Here is a 16,823-nt window from a genome sequence, read left to right on the forward strand (position 1 = left end):
CTACTCCGTGGAACCGTTTATTTTCGATCACTTGGAGACAATGTCTGAACAAGTAAGAAATAGTGATTTTGACTTATCATTCGAAAACTCGGTCTATGATGACCAAGAATATCAGACTGAGAGTGACGAGGATGATACGCATACGGTAATGGATTTTTTAGTAAATTAGTCACTATGCTTGACAGACAGTTTTTTTTAGGAATTCCAATCGGAAAGAGGATATTTTCACCCTGCGCTTTCCATCACTAATCATGAAGTGATGTTTCTTTTACTTAATATTTTCATTCGCCATTAACTAACCAACGCTGCCTTGGAAGATTTATTGCGGTTTTTAAATCTGATCGTGGACACAAAAGTGCTTCCGGAGTCTTTTCGTCAATTTTACCTTTTTTTTGGTGAAAACAGTTATGCACGTCAGTTTATTTGCACTGATTGCAAATTGTTTATTGGAGAAGAAAAATAAAAGTGTCAAAACTGTGGCAGTGGAGCATTTTCATTTTTTATTACGTTTGATTTGGTTTACGAGCTTAAGCAAGTGTTGTTGCGTAATTGGAGAAGCTTAAGCGATTATGTAGAGGAATCATTTAAAAATGTAAATGTGTCTGATATTTCAAATGCGGCCGTTTGTAGATCGCGTAATTTAAAAATTGGCATCACACTCTGTATGAACACCGATGGAGTCAAAATTTTTAACTCTTCAAAACGCTCTCTATGGCCCATTATGTTCCAAATTAATGGGTTACCACCACATCTCAAATTTCTACGGAAAAACATCGTTGTAGCATGTCTATGGCTAGCCGACGAGGAACCTGATTTGGACATCTTTCTGAAACCGTTTACCAAGGTGTTTCGAAAACTTCATAGCGAAGGTCTCGATTTGGCTGACGTTAAATTGGATACTGTACAAATAATCGCGTGCTGTGCAGATACGATGGCAAGGTGCAAACTACAAAACATGAAGCAGTTTAACGGGTATGAGGCCTGCGGGTATTGCCTGCATCCTGGAGATATCTGCGGGAAACAAGTTAAATACGGTTATAGAGAAGGTATTCAAAACAGAAATCATAAAGATGCTGTTTATGCGATGAAGTAAGCACGGCTAGGAATTGTCCGGTGTATGGAGTTAAAGGCATTTCACCACTGTTAAGAATTCCAGATTTTGACGTTATTCGAAATGTACCAATTGACTACATGCACAATGTTTTATTAGGGGTTTTTCGACAGTTGTGCTCCATGTGGTTCGACTGTTTTGGTGATCCAGCCTACATAAAGTTCAAAATCCCGTGATTGAAAAAATTCTTGATTCTGTACAACATTTTGCAGAGCTCTCACGAAGACCCAGAAAAATATCCGATAGAGCTTTGTGGAAAGCAAATGAGTGGCTTCATTGGTTATTGCATTTTAGTTTAGTTTGCTTGTTTGACACATTGCCCTCAGCCTTTTTTAACACTATTTACTATTAGTGGATAGTATAAGAGAACTTTTACAGAACAACTTAAGTGATGCAAAATTCATGATTTGCGGTAAGCGTCTTGAAAAATTTGTAATGAATTTTGAATCATTGTACGGCATTGAATACATGACATATAATGTGCATTTGTTAACACATTTAGTTGATTGTTGTAGAGATTATGGTCCCTTATGGTCATTTTCATTATTTTAATTCGAGAGCATGAATGGAACATTCAAAACATGCGTCAAAGGTCCTAAAGAACCGTTAATTCAAATTGCTAACAGATGTGTTTTACAATCAAAAGTAAATAATCCTCACAACGAAAAGTTACGTGGCAAAATAGTTGATTATGTGCATCAGATTAATCACGCTCAAATTATTGACACGAAATACACTCCCGACAATTATGTTCTCGATAGTTCAATCATTAATGAATATAGTACAAATATGATTTTTTCTATTCTATCCCGATTAAAAAACGCAGGCTTTATTTTCAAACCTGAACTGAGCATAAACTCGACCAAAGAGATACATAAGAGGCAAAAACATAATGATTGTTACTTTAGTGTTATCGAAAGAGACACTTGTACATTTGGTAAAATCAGACACATCCTGTCAGATGAACAAGGAATTTATTTTTTATATACATCGTTATTAACAGAATTTATTAAGAGTCGCTTCTGGAAAGCACAAATTGTTGAGGAGGAGAAGTTGATGCTAATTAAAGTGAACGAATCGATTTCTAAATTAATCTTAATTACGTATAACAATGAATGAACTTAAGTAAAATATTTTATAAGCCGCAGGTGGATTAACATCTTGCTGTTTACAGTACTAATAAATATATTATATTTCAATTATAAATAATTATATAGATTCTATTTTCATCATATCCTAACTATTTTCTTTGTCTTGTTTTCATATCACGTTTACATTCTTCGATCACAGAATGTTAGCTCTCATTCTGCTTCACCTGCCTCGTACCCCTACGTTCTCGTAGCTTACCACCTTCACATCGTTCAATTCAAGTTATTCGTTTTGCTCGTACGACTGGCAGATTCATACTGATTCTACTTTGAAAAATTAACATTATTGCGAACGTCAGTCTCAAATTTCACTCACTCACCCTTGACGACCTCCTTGAAGTGTGGAGTTTAGTAAGCATCATACTCACACTCCATACAATTTCTCCATGCCACTCTTTCAATTGTTATGCATACTCTGCGTTCGGTTTAGGGAGCTTTTGAAGCCTTGCATCAACTGAATACAATCGGGTTTTCAACCTGTTCCAAAAAATTTTATCTGCTTACATCAATTAGCTCCCGATCTTCTTTTGCGTTTGACTTCAAGAAATTTGGTGTTGCTCCTGTTTCTGTCGTCATTTTGAGTTGAAAGAGTTGAAAAGGGCTGTCCCGCTCTGATATATTTATTTGTTCACCTTATCATTGATGAAACCGCGAGTTATAGATGTTTGGGCTGTTACTTCGATTTATTACGTAGTATGGCTACTTAGTCCTCTGGAGCAATCAGTGCAATGAAAGATGATTATCTTTATATCACGCATAGTGTTTCGAGATTACAATTTGTGCATTATAAAATAAAAATATAACTAACATTGTGAACAAACTTTCTGTCCTATGCATCAAAAGGAATTCCATTTGAAACATTCGTGACTCCGTTTGTGAACAAAAAACGGAGGCGAATATTTTTTGCTTTTGTTTGTACACATTCAGTGACAGTTCTTTACGGGGTTTCGCGTAATTGCGAAGCGGCTACAAAACATAATTATTTTCCAACCTTCGTTGTTCCAAAGTGGTTCCAGAGACCATATCGGAAAGTGTTTTATTAACGTAAGAATCATTAAGGCAAGTGCGATTTGAAACTGTGCCACAAATAGTAACCGTTGAAGGTGTGGTGGACAAATAGTGCTCACTATCCTATTTGGGAATACTGAATATAACATTGTAGCTCAATAGTTTAACTCATTCAGTTTAGTACAGTTAAAACTGATGAAAGATATTATCACGAACAGTTACCATACCTCATTAAGTACATTTAAAATCCTTCCCGATTCAGCAATGGTTTTTGATTATGCGGGATGGGCATCCCGCATAAACAAATACCATACACGAATTGTTTCCCGTATAGTATCTTAACCATTTATAAAAAAGTCACATAACCATTTACATACCATTTCAGCTTTAGTTTTGACCATCTAGTTAATAGTAAACTGAAAAATAACCATTTGGTGAACTAGGCGTTAGGTATGGTTACCATTCAAAAACAGCGATTTTCCCGAACATATTTTTTTCGGTATTATACACAATATGGTTATCTAATAATCCAAAATTTTATACTAAAACTATTCTTCAAATGGTACGAATATGTTATTTTGCAGTAGTTTCTAGTTGTTCAGGTATCATTTCATGAATGGTATATTTATATTGATTTATATTCTGATAATCGTTCGTGGAATAGTCGTTATATTGTTTTGAATACTATAAAGATTGTTAGTGGCGATTGCTTTATTTTTTGCAAAAATATGATGTTTTTGTTTTTCACCTGCAAATATTTGCATAATCACTTTCCAGCCATGTAGCACATTTCTCTATGTGAGTAGTCATATTTGTATTCCTCCAGGCTGCGAGGGGCGCTGTTTTGCATTCGTCGTGCAATGTCGACTTCAACTTCGTTCTGCTCGGAGATACTGGAAAGAAAAACATATTGTATAAATACTAAAGCCGGAAGATTTGTGACCAATTTGATTACCTCCCATTATAGTTTGACCAAAACCCGCGACTACAGCTTTTGCTGGAAGATGTCTCTTCGTTTCTCGATGGAGCTTCAACCGTTGAAGGTGTGGTGAACAAATAGTGCTCACTATCCTATTTGGGGATACTGAATATAATATTGTAGCTCAATAGTTTAAGTCATTCAATTTAGTACAGTAATAACTGATAAAAGATATTATCACGAACAGTTACCATACTTCATTAAGTACAGTTGAAGTCCTTACCGCTTCAGCAATGGTTTTTGATTATGCGGGATTCACGAGAAAGGTCCACGAAAACTGATACTTACATTCATTGAGCAGAATGATGAAGAATATTTTGCGAATGAGAACACTAAATCCAATTTCTATCAAGAACATGAGGTACGAGACGTAAATGTAACAGAGCTTAGTTATAGCGGTCACTAATTATCGTTATTTTTCATTTGTAGACTATTCGCTCCATCCTTGCCAATGAACCAAAATTTCATAAAACACTTACTCGTCAACTCGATTACAAAATCGTTCCAAATACTAAGGACTTGCTTCATATGAATCGGATTCTTACAAAATACTTTGTTGAAAAACAAATCTTACAAGAAAAAAGGTATGTATATAAATAGTTTAACCGTTTGTTTATATTATCACTAAAGCCTGTATCACTCTTTGACCGAGCGTCAAATATTAATATATATTGATAATATTATTAATAAATCATTCAAAGTTCATCAATTGTCACAATATTTTCTGAGACAATTAGTAATTTTTGCCCTTGACCCATTGTCAGCCATGACAACGGCAAATAAAAAATACAAGTAATCTGATGTTTATTCATGTTGTAATTATTGTTTCATTTATTCTCTATTAGATACCCATCAGTGCAACAAAAACAGAAATTGTCTGAACAGATCATAGAAGCTTTCCCACACCTGGATCAAACACGAGTATGCACACAGGCACCAAGAGAGGTATAAAACAAACATTCATAGAATACCTATATCTTAGCACATCTGTTCAACTGAAGAACCAAAAACGAGACAGAATCTCTTTATTTTAGGTATCGACATCTAGCGGTGGAGAGAATGCATTTTACACTCGAAATTTCATCACGCTTATATTCCATTCATTCAACAAAAGGACCGTATGAGCTCTCGCCGCTTTTTCGTCGAGAGAATCCTTTGTTCTCCCCGGTGCTGGTATAGCGAGGGTGCCTTTTCATGATAAATGTACAGTGCCACCCGCATACGTGCAACGGTTTTTATGTAGATATATTTTTAATGAATTTCATAGTTGCCCAAGTTGAAAACTGAATATCTTGACTAACGACAATTATTTTTTTATATTGTACCTAATGTCGTAGGCAGTGCTGGTACAGCGCGTCTGATATGCATTTCTAGCAATGTTAGGTAAAAAAACGGTACGAGAAAAAAATATTGTCGTTGGTCGAGAAATTCGGTTTCCAAGTCCAACGGAAATATTCAAGTAAATCAACTAACAGGTTAAAATAGTTTCAACAGTCGTGAGGTGTACGATCCAAGAAAATTTGTTAGACAATGTTTGAATGGTTGAAAGATTTTTAGTTTAATTTGTTCTATTGACGTTGATTGTGAATTGTTACTGAATTTCCACTTCAAAGATCTCTTGAATGCGGTCCTGTGTGAAGTGCGGTCGGTCCTGTGAACATGATTTTGATAGATTCAACTATTCAAGATCACCTTTTTGCCTGGTTATTAAAGGAAAAAAAAATAGTTTTTGGTTCATGTTCAAACTATTGGAGCGAACTGTTCGAACGATGCACTGTAAAATCAATGTAGGATGGAACAGCAAAAATTGAATGCGAAAGCTTGGGCACCAATTTGCTGCAGAGTTTTGTTCGAAGTTGCATATCTGTTCTGTGATCTTAGGCAATAACTTGTAAAGCGGACCATGTTATTAACCCTTTATAAGGCAGTGGCAACTATATTGCCACCAATAAAATACATTTTTTTCGCTGCACTAAGAATATTGTTTTTAAATTTGGCTTAACCAAAAACTTCTGAAGGTGTCTTAGAACACCTTAGTTTTTTCTAGGACTGATAGAAGTGTGCAATATTCATTTTGGCTTCATTTTTATGTAAACAAACCGTGATTTTAGAACGTCTTTAGGAAATTTCCTCTTTTGGTGAAAATCCAACAAACTGGTAAGTTTTTCACCAGAAACTTTTTATTTAGGACCTACTGTGTTAGATTATGCAGTTCTTTTGTTAAAATACATGGTGTATATGACGACAAATTTCAAATTTCTTCCTAAATTTTTTTGCAGAATACCACCTGAATAATTCTTTATTTTGATTTTTCCCATGCAAGATAAATAAAGTCCTACTGTTACATTCTAATTACTATAAAGTTTCATTTTTTATTATAACAAAAAAGGAAGCTTACAATGCAGCTGCAAAAAAATTTTTTCCATCGTTTTGGGGGTTAACGGGCAGTGGCAAGTATGTTGCCACCAATGTTTGTACGGTTAACGGGCAGTGGCAACTATATTGCCACCAACATTGTGCGGTTAACGGGCAGTGGCAACTATATTGCCACCAATGTTTTTGGGGTTACCGGGCAGTGGCAACTATATTGCCACCATTTTTTTCTATTGATTCAATAGTAAATTGTTGAACAAAGGTACAGATGTATTGTTCCTCCTGTGAGGAATACGTTTTACTTAAGTTTATGTCAATTCCTTGTGTTACGGACGTTAGCCGTACGCTCCACACAGGAGAGTAAGTTCTGGATCACCCCTAGCTGTAACGGCGAAACAGCATAGATGTCAGCGAGAGGAACGTCAGACGGCAACAACGTGGTTTAGAACTGTCACATGCAGCATAAACCGACCGATCTTTTCTTAAGTGCCAATAGCCATTGCAGCACGTTGAAACCCTTTATAATAAAACTTTTTTGATTAGTAAATTTGGTAAAATCCCTTATTAGTATATAAGTTATTGAATTAAAACTATGGTGTTGTTTTTATACTATGGTATTGGTTAGTGAGAAGATATTAGTATAATTCATGCAGTGAATAAGATCCTACATTATAAGTACGGCTGATTCATAAGTACGTGAAAGTAGATCTGACTAGCTACAAAAGACACCACGAACATCATATCGACCGAACGAAATCTTCGGTGAGACATGAACAAGCATCTGGGTAAACTCCGCGAAATCACTTAATTTCGAAAACGTTCATATGAGCAAAACTCTCCCGAACCGGAAACGCGGTTTACACCGAAGCATTACGCACGACCGCTATTTTTCCTTCTACCGACGCAGACGCTCGGGAATACGACATTTCGATGTGAATGTTACCTATTTAATAGAAAAATTGGCAAAGTTTCATGCATACAAAGCCTTAATAATTTAAAAACGAAGTTATCCATATTGACCAATATATAGTCTCAAGTTTATTAACAAAATGCCGAACCAGTCATAATTGGAACGTATTATATAAAACATCTGCCCAAAAGCTATAAAAATCGAAAAAGTGAAGCATAAGATTTTGGCTATCATTACTGCACCATAGTCCGACAATGACATTGGTAAATAGTGTGCAGTTTATAGAAAACCCTGCTTTTTTTAATTTCAGTTCCAGGTCTATTTTCGTACAAGAATAAAGATCTCTCGTGATCTTTCCCATATTTTCCATTACATTATAGAAAAGTTATTGATACCCATCTTTAACGTCGACAACCGCCTCCCATCGATAACACCGCTAAAGTCCTAGTGTCAACGACAACCATTGATATGTCGCAGGTGGCACAAAGCATGTGAACCACCTCCCGCACCTGAAAATCATCATATAGGAAAATTATCAACTGCTTCACCAACATACTATTTTCATAGGTGATTTTAAGGAAACGAAGCAAAAATACTATTTGAATTGTATATATAAAAACCCATACGCAGCGGTATAATGTAGAATTAAAACGATGAATCCGCGCGCAGTTATTTTTCCATGAAAAAAGTTACTTATCTTGCGTAGCATACGAACTATTTTCTCCATTCCTTCCACTCAAATCCTGAAGCCCTACTAGTTTTTTTTTATTGTCAACGTTTTTGTTGATATACGGCGTACAAAATGCGGGCACCGAGTCACAAAATGTGCTAGGCCGACCAAGAATTCAAATATTTGTCTATTACTAATCCAGAATATCCTCGAGAAAGCAAACGCGGTTCTTTGAAAGGCATATATCGCGTAGTCATTCGATTAAACACGATATTTATCGACTGAACGAAATCTACTTCGATTCGCGATGTATTAATATAGTTTGCGCGAGCAGATTCCGGTTAAACGGTGATGATGAGACAGATATTATCAAATATCTGGGTTCATTTCGCGAAATCGTTACACTCCAAAAATCCATATATCAGCAAAACTCACCCGGGTTGAATACGCGTTTTCAACGAAACGTAACGAACGACCGCTTCAATCTTTCTGGCCGACACAGACGTGCAGGAACCCGGCGTTTATGTCGATTTTCTCTACTCGACGTACGAATCGCCTATTAAATATGAAAATTGGCAATGTTCCATGCATCCAAAGCCTCAAAAATTAAAAAAAAGCAGATATACATATTATACAAAACATAGTCTTAAATTTGTTGACAAAGCCATAAATAGAATATATGAAAAATTACATAAAACAACTGCTCGCCATTCGTTGTTTTGCTTTCGTCTCGATTAGACGCAAATTGTTCATCTCCGTTTGAGTTTGCAAAATAACAATACACGAGTTATCGTACGGGTGTTTTTTTGTCGATTATTTCTTGTGCTGCGCGATAACAATAGCCGGTAGTTTATCGGCAGAAACATCTTCTGCACACTGGTAGGGGCAGGCTACCCCGCCAGTGATCCGATACGCAGCTGATATATCAGCAAGAATAATTCTCCCGCACCGCTGTTACCCCGCTAGCAGCACGGACCACCATACGATCGAGCGAGTGGAAGTCAACTACAAGTGGCATCTACAAGGTCGCGTGTAGGATACGGCCACTGTGTCACAACACGAAGCTGGATCGTCATTGTTTGTTCTGCGGAGACGCTCGATTAATCCTACTATCAGCCGTGAGGTCGTGACTTAGACGTTCGGTGAAGTATTCACTTTAGAATTTTTATCATTATTATTAATAGTATTATTATTGTTATTATTATAATTATTATTACTATTATTATTATTATTATTATTATTACTATTATTATTATTATTATTATTATTATTATTATTATTATTATTACTATTGTTATTAGTATTAGTATTACTGCCTTTTTTTTAATTTTGATCCATTGTAGTTTGAAAAATTGTTTTTAAAATTTAATAGCAACTATTTGACCCCCCCCCCCCACATTCGAATATTTATCGTTTGTGTGCGGTAGAGCGTAACGCTCCCGCAAAATGGACGACATGCAGGTGCAACTATTCCTGGATGTGGAAACAACTGGGGAAGAGATTGAGATCTCCCCCATCAATTCCCCTCTACCTTCCCCGCTACCTAGCCCCGTACCAAGGGTACCGGCAACACGGGTGAAAGCTTACCCAGATGCTTCGAAAGGTCCGTTCGTAGTTTACTTCAGGCCCATAAAGAAGCCTCTAAATATAATTCAAATCGGCAAGGACCTGGCAAAACAGTTTTCGGACGTAACCGAAATTACAAAGGTTAGACCGAACAAACTGCGAGTTGTTGTGAGTAGCTTGAAGCAAGCAAACGCAATTGCTAGCTACGAGCTCTTCACGAGAGAGTACCGCGTGTACATCCCTGCCAAGGACGTGGAGATCGACGGTGTGGTTACCGAAGGAAGCCTCATGGTCGATGACATTTTGCGTCACGGGGTTGGCTGCTTCAAAAACCCCCTGATTCAAGATGTAAAGATACTGGATGTCAAGCAATTGCATTCAGTATCCATCGAAGAAGGGAAGAAGAAATTCTTCCCTTCGGATTCCTTCCGTGTAACATTCGCCGGATCCGCACTGCCGAACTACATCTCTTTGGACAGGGTTCGTCTGCCTGTACGCCTGTTCGTACCGCGGGTCATGCATTGCCAAAACTGCAAGCAGTTAGGTCATACAGCCACCTACTGCTGCAACAAGGCACGCTGCAGCAAGTGCGGAGGCAATCATGCTGAGACCGCTTGCAGTGAGGATACTGAAAAGTGTCTTTACTGCGAGGGAACTCGGCATGACCTTTCGGCGTGTCCCGCGTACAAACAGCGCGAGGAAAAAATAAAGCGTTCCCTCAAGGAACGATCAAAGCGCTCTTTCGCAGAAATGCTGAAGAGTGCTGAGCCACCCTCGACAGGAAACATCTTTTCCTTTTTGCCAACCGATGAGGGTACATCTGACGATCCCGTCGAAGGGTGTTCTTATGCCATGCCAGAAGGATCTAGGAAGAGAAGAATGATCAACTCTCCTAATCTTTCTCGCAAAGGTCGCAAGATAACCCCTAGCGGAATGACCAATAAGCCAACACAAAAAGGAAGCGGTGAAGAAAAACCGAAGCAAGTACCTCCCGGTTTTAATTTTAAATCAAACCAGGAGTACCCACCGCTTCATGGGGCACCAAAAACCCCTCGGGCACCCATTTCTCGATCAGAAGATAAAATAGAAACAGGGTTCATAAAATTTTCTGATATTGTGGACTGGATATTTAAAACATTCAACATACCAGATCCCCTACAAAATATTCTTCTTGCCCTTCTTCCTACAGTGAAAACCTTTTTGATGCAACTAGCAGCAACTTGGCCCCTCATTTCAGCTATCATATCTTTCGATGACTAATACGGCGAAAGAGGTTAGGAATTTTATCACTGTATTACAGTGGAATTGCAGAAGTATCATCCCCAAATTCGATCTATTTTCTCATTTAATAAATACATACAATTGTGACGCATTTGCGCTCTGTGAAACCTTTCTCAATTCAAACGATCAACTCAATTTCCACGATTTTAACATTATTCGTCGAGATCGAGACTCACACGGTGGAGGGGTACTTTTAGGGATTAAAAAGTGCTATTCCTTCTTCCGAATTGACCTCCCCTCGATCTCGAATATTGAAGTCGTTGCCATTCAAACGAATATGGATGGAAAAGACCTATGCCTTGTTTCGTTATATATGCCTCCATCCGCGCGGATTGAACAGAAGCATCTCACTGATATAGCAGAGTTGCTTCCCGCGCCTTTTTTGATATTGGGAGATTTTAATTCTCACTGTTCGCTATGGGGGTCGCTGTACGACGACAACCGATCTTCTTTAATCTGTAACTTGATCGACGACTTCAATATGACAGTTTTGAATACTGGGGAAGCGACACGTGTACCTAATCCTCCAGCACGTGAAAGCGTGCTTGACCTATCCCTCTGCTCGACATCACTAGCGCTAGATTGCCGGTGGAAAGTAATCAACGATCCCCACGGTAGTGATCATCTTCCAATCGTTATATCAATTGCTAATGGTTCAACTCCCCCGAACCCAATCAATATTTCCTACGACCTTACACGTAATATTGATTGGAAGTGTTATGAGTCTATTATAGCGCAATCTATCGAGACTCACGAGGAACTTCCTCCGGAGGAAGAATACGCGTTCTTAGCTGGCTTGATAATCGACGCCGCGACTCAAGCTCAGACGAAACCGATACCCGGGGTAACGATTAGACAGCGCCCTCCCAACAAATGGTGGGACAAAGAGTGCTCTGAGCTGTACGCGCGAAGGTCCGCGGCGTATAAGGACTACCGGGAGTACGGCACTGTCAACCTGCTTCGAAAGTACGAGGCACTGGGCAGGCAGATGAAGAGCTTAGTAAAGGCGAAAAAACGCGGGTACTGGCGGCGGTTCGTAAACGCGTTGTCCAGGGAAACAGCGATGAGCACTCTTTGGGATACCGCCAGGCGCATGCGGAACCGTGACGTTTCGAATGAAAGCGAGGAGTATTCAGATCGCTGTATACTCGATTTTGCCAAAAAGGTCTGTCCAGACTCTGTACCGGAACAGAAAACCTTTCGCGACGCGTTATTAGTAACTACGGAAGAGCCTCCATTTTCGATGTTGGAATTTTCAATGGCTCCCCTGTCGTGCAACAATAAGGCTCCAGGGTTAGATAGAATAAAATTCAACCTGTTGAAGAACCTACCCGACTCTGCAAAAAGACGCTTGTTGAATTTATTCAACAAGTTTCTTGAGCTAAATATTGTTCCGCATGACTGGAGGGAAGTAAAAGTCATTGCTATTCGGAAACCCGGGAAACCTGCCTCTGATCACAATTCATATAGGCCGATTGCGATGCTCTCTTGCCTCCGGAAATTAATGGAGAAAATGATCCTCTTACGGTTAGACAAATGGGTCGAAACAAACGGGTTACTTTCAGATACTCAATTTGGCTTTCGCCGGGGCAAAGGGACGAACGATTGCCTAGCGTTGCTTTCTACTGAAATTCAACTAGCCTTTGCTCGAAAAGAGCAAATGGCTTCTGCGTTCATGGATATTAAGGGGGCTTTTGACTCTGTCTCTGTAGAAGTTTTAAGCGCGAAACTTCATTCGCAGGGACTTTCACCATATTTGAATAACTTTTTGCTCAATTTGTTGTCAGAAAAGCATATGTATTTCTCACATGGCGATTCGACAACTTCCCGAATTAGTTACATGGGCCTCCCCCAGGGCTCATGTTTAAGTCCTCTCTTATATAATTTTTACGTCAATGACATCGATGAATGTCTTGCAAATTCATGCACGCTAAGGCAACTTGCAGACGATAGCGTTGTATCCATTACTGGTGGCAAGGCTAGCGACCTGCAAGGACCATTGCAAGATACCTTAGACAATTTGTCTGAATGGGCTCTTAAGCTGGGTATCGAATTCTCTCCGGAGAAAACTGAGCTGGTCGTTTTTTCTAGGAAGCATAACCCAGCTCAGCTGCAGCTCCTACTAACGGGTAAAACGATCTCTCAGGTTTTAGTCGCTAAATATCTCGGGGTCTGGTTCGACTCCAAATGCACCTGGGCTTGTCATATTAGGTATCTGACACAAAAATGCCAACAGAGGATTAATTTTCTTCGTACGATTACCGGAACTTGGTGGGGTGCTCACCCAGGAGACCTTCTAAGGTTATACCAAACAACGATATTGTCAGTTCTTGAGTACGGCTGTTTCTGCTTTCGCTCCGCTGCGAACACGCACATTTTAAAATTAGAGAGAATACAATATCGTTGTTTGCGTATTGCCTTGGGTTGCATGCAGTCGACCCATACGATGAGTCTTGAAGTGCTAGCGGGTATTCTTCCGTTGAAACATCGTTTTTGGAATCTCTCTTACCGGTTGCTAATTCGATGCACAGTTATGAACCCATTAGTAATTGAAAATTTCGAGAGGTTGGTCGACCTTCAATCTCAATCCAGATTTATGACTTTATATTTTGACTATATGGCTCAAGATATTAATCCTTCTTCATACGATTCCTCCAATGTCGCACTTTTAGCTACTTCTAATAATGCTATATTCTTCGACACCACCATGAAACAAGACATTTCTGGTATCCCGGATCAATTGCGACCCCAAGAGATCCCTAAGATTTTTTCCAATAAGTTTCAACATGTTAGTTATGATAAAAGGTTTTACACTGACGGATCTAATCTAGATGAGTCCACTGGCTTCGGTGTTTTCCACGAAAATTTTACCGCCTCCTACAAACTCGATGCTCCTGCTTCCGTGTACGTCGCAGAACTTGCTGCTATTCAGTACTCTCTTGGAATCATCGAAACCCTACCCATAGACCACTACTTCATCTTCACAGATAGTCTCAGTGCCATTGAGGCTCTGCGATCAATGAAGCCTGTGAAGCACACCCCGTATTTCCTGGGGAAAATACGGCGGTTTTTAAGTGCTTTAACAGATAAAAATTACCGGGTTACCTTAGCGTGGGTCCCTTCTCATTGCTCGATTCCGGGTAACGAAAAGGCTGACTCTTTTGCTAAGGTGGGTGCTATTGACGGCGATATTTATGAAAGACCAATTGCTTTTGATGAATTTTATAGCATTTTGCGTCAGAGAACACTCAACAGTTGGCAATCATCATGGAACTCAGATGAACTGGGACGGTGGCTACATTCCATTTTTCCTAAGGTATCGACGAAAGCATGGTTCAAGGGGTTGGATGTAGGTCGGGACTTCATTCGCGTGATGTCCAGACTTATGTCCAATCACTATACGTTAAACACGCATCTCTTTCGTATAGGGCTTGTAGACAGTAATCACTGCGTTTGTGGCGATGGCTACCATGACATCGAGCATGTTGTTTGGTCGTGTACCGAATACTGTGGTGTTAGGTCTGAGCTTATAGATTCCCTTCGGGCCCGAGGAAAACAACCGAACGTACCCGTTAGAGACATTCTGGGAAGCGGTGATCTCCAGTACATGACACAGCTATACGTGTTCATAAAACACGCTGGTATTAAAATATGAAACTCTTCTATCTATTTGTTAGATTACCATTCCCGCTACACGCTGAAAGAAGATGATACACTTAGCTGGAGACACCCAAACGAAGACTCGGCATCTTCATGTTCACGCAGACACCTCAGTCCAAACTGCTCAAATAGAACATCACTGCTTAGCCATGTACAAATAAATAAATCGTATAACTCAATATAGTTGAAATCAAAATTGTAACTCCCCTCCTCTCACCTTAAATCCCCACTAGCTCGTAGTCGGCCGCGAGAATAAAGAAAAGGCCTCCCTCTTTTCCCTGCTAATTTAGAATTTAAAAAAAATGTACTTGGCTCAGTTAAACATAAATTGTATCGTGCCGTGTCAAATAAACTATTTAAAAACAAACTGCTCGCTAGTAAAATCAAAAAATCAAAGCATATGATTATGGTAAAACGCATATTCCAAACTCCCACAAACTACACTAACATTTTCTAGACGAAAACAATGCTTGTCAATGAAAGCCTGCAAACTAGGCCGCGCATAATCGTGGTAATCGGGTGAATTGAATAATGTTACACGCCTAGTTCATTACTAATACCAGCACCTTTATAGAGAAACAAAAAAAAAAACTGTGTACTTATCTGTAGATAGCCCCTAGACTCACGACGCCCAACAGAATTTCACCGGGGAAGCAGCACATCCAGAGCGATGATCCTGCTTCACGACCCAACTGTCGGTTTCACCAAGACCTTGACTTTGGAAGTGGTTTGTGAGCTACGCATAGTGCGCTCCGCTTTCCGGACAGTAAAGATAGGCAACAATTCAAAATATAATTGCACGCCTATGCACAACACAACACCTTCCAGCAAGCAGTGCACGCCGACCGATGATTCTTCTACACTTTCGACCTCCTCAACCTCGTTGTAGTGAGTATCCACCGGAGCCGGTCCTCTGTAACGCACAGCACTCCAGCGTCGAATCGGTGCGGCAACTGTCAGCGATGAACAGCAACAAAAGACCTTGAGCGCAGGTTGATTGGACCCAAGCCAGCAAAAACAGGATTAAGTTAACCAATAAACTAGTTCCAGTCGTCCAAATATCTGTATATCCTCACAAAAAGCACAATCGAAACTTTAAAAATTTTGACACGAAAATTTTTCGCGTCCGTTCGTTTTCGTAGCTTACTGCGATCTCTCTTATTTGAAGCTGCAAAGTATAGCACGGAAAAAGTGTAGCACACCGCGAAAACGAAAACGACATTAAGCACCGAGAACATTTTGCCGTCTTGATCAAACATCACAATTCGAAGTAGGGTTTTCCAAATTTTTGCTTCAATTTTACAACTGGGCCCTGCAATCACGAGTGGAAAACTAAACCGATAAACCTGACCGATGTTATAACAATAGCATTTTCACAGCTTGGTAAACGTGAACCCCATTTAACAAACTAAAAACAAAACACATTAAAATTCAACCTTGACGTTAGTGATCTAATTTCATTTAGTTAGTTTTAGTGATCTAATTTTATTTTTAATTATATTATATTGTGGACAAATGGCAAATCCATTCGCGTTCCCGAATCCATTCCTGAAGGAGTGCGCGATAGAGCTGCGCGATGTCATGATCGAAAATATTCAGAACTACAAAACTATCTCGGATGAGATGTTTTAATGCTTTCCTCTCCATCAATATTTACTACAGGACAAAAATAATTTAGTTCACGAAATAGTAATAACTTTTCCTCATCTTCTGGGATATAACGGATTAATAGTAAAACCAATGTAAACATACTTCAATTTATTGTACTCATCTAATCTGATTTTAGGTACAGCAAGCTTACGAGCGTTTGCATATAAATTATAACAAGAATGCTGATTTGGAAACAGTTCTTTCAATTGGATTATTGATGGATCAAGGTGGCTGGAGCAGTGTTACTGATAGTAATAATTTATTAATAATTGTCAGTCACTTTAGATGTTTCCTTACATATACGGACATGTTGAAAATGGATTTAATTTAGGCCATTTCTTACGAGTCGAGTCGAGTCACGTCGAGTGCCAAACCCAAAATTTGAATTGTTTTTGACGAATCGCCCATGCCCGACCGATTATTTTGACAGCCACATATTCGTGCGTGTGTCAGTTTTAGTTAAACTA

General features: G+C 39.1%; 1 protein-coding gene across 8 annotated transcripts in view; it reads left to right on the forward strand.

Moving 5' to 3' along the window:
- The window catches only part of LOC129727094 (uncharacterized), a 358,152-nt gene that overhangs the window by 306,721 nt on the left and 34,608 nt on the right, over positions 1-16,823 (forward strand). For 6 of the 8 annotated variants that reach the window (XM_055684558.1, XM_055684557.1, XM_055684555.1 and 3 more), the window contains exon 1: positions 12,981-16,607. In XM_055684558.1, coding sequence (XP_055540533.1) covers positions 13,475-14,701 — 1,227 coding nt within the window. In that variant the 5' untranslated portion in view covers positions 12,981-13,474 and the 3' untranslated portion in view covers positions 14,702-16,607. Of the gene's footprint in view, positions 1-4,675; positions 4,831-5,091; positions 5,192-5,280; positions 5,486-12,980; positions 16,608-16,823 lie in introns of those variants that run through there. The other 2 variants (XM_055684561.1, XM_055684554.1) reach the window with 2 other exon arrangements.

The sequence above is a fragment of the Wyeomyia smithii genome, chromosome 3 (genome assembly GCF_029784165.1).
Source record: "Wyeomyia smithii strain HCP4-BCI-WySm-NY-G18 chromosome 3, ASM2978416v1, whole genome shotgun sequence".
In the NCBI taxonomy this organism is placed as follows: Eukaryota; Metazoa; Arthropoda; class Insecta; order Diptera; family Culicidae; genus Wyeomyia; species Wyeomyia smithii.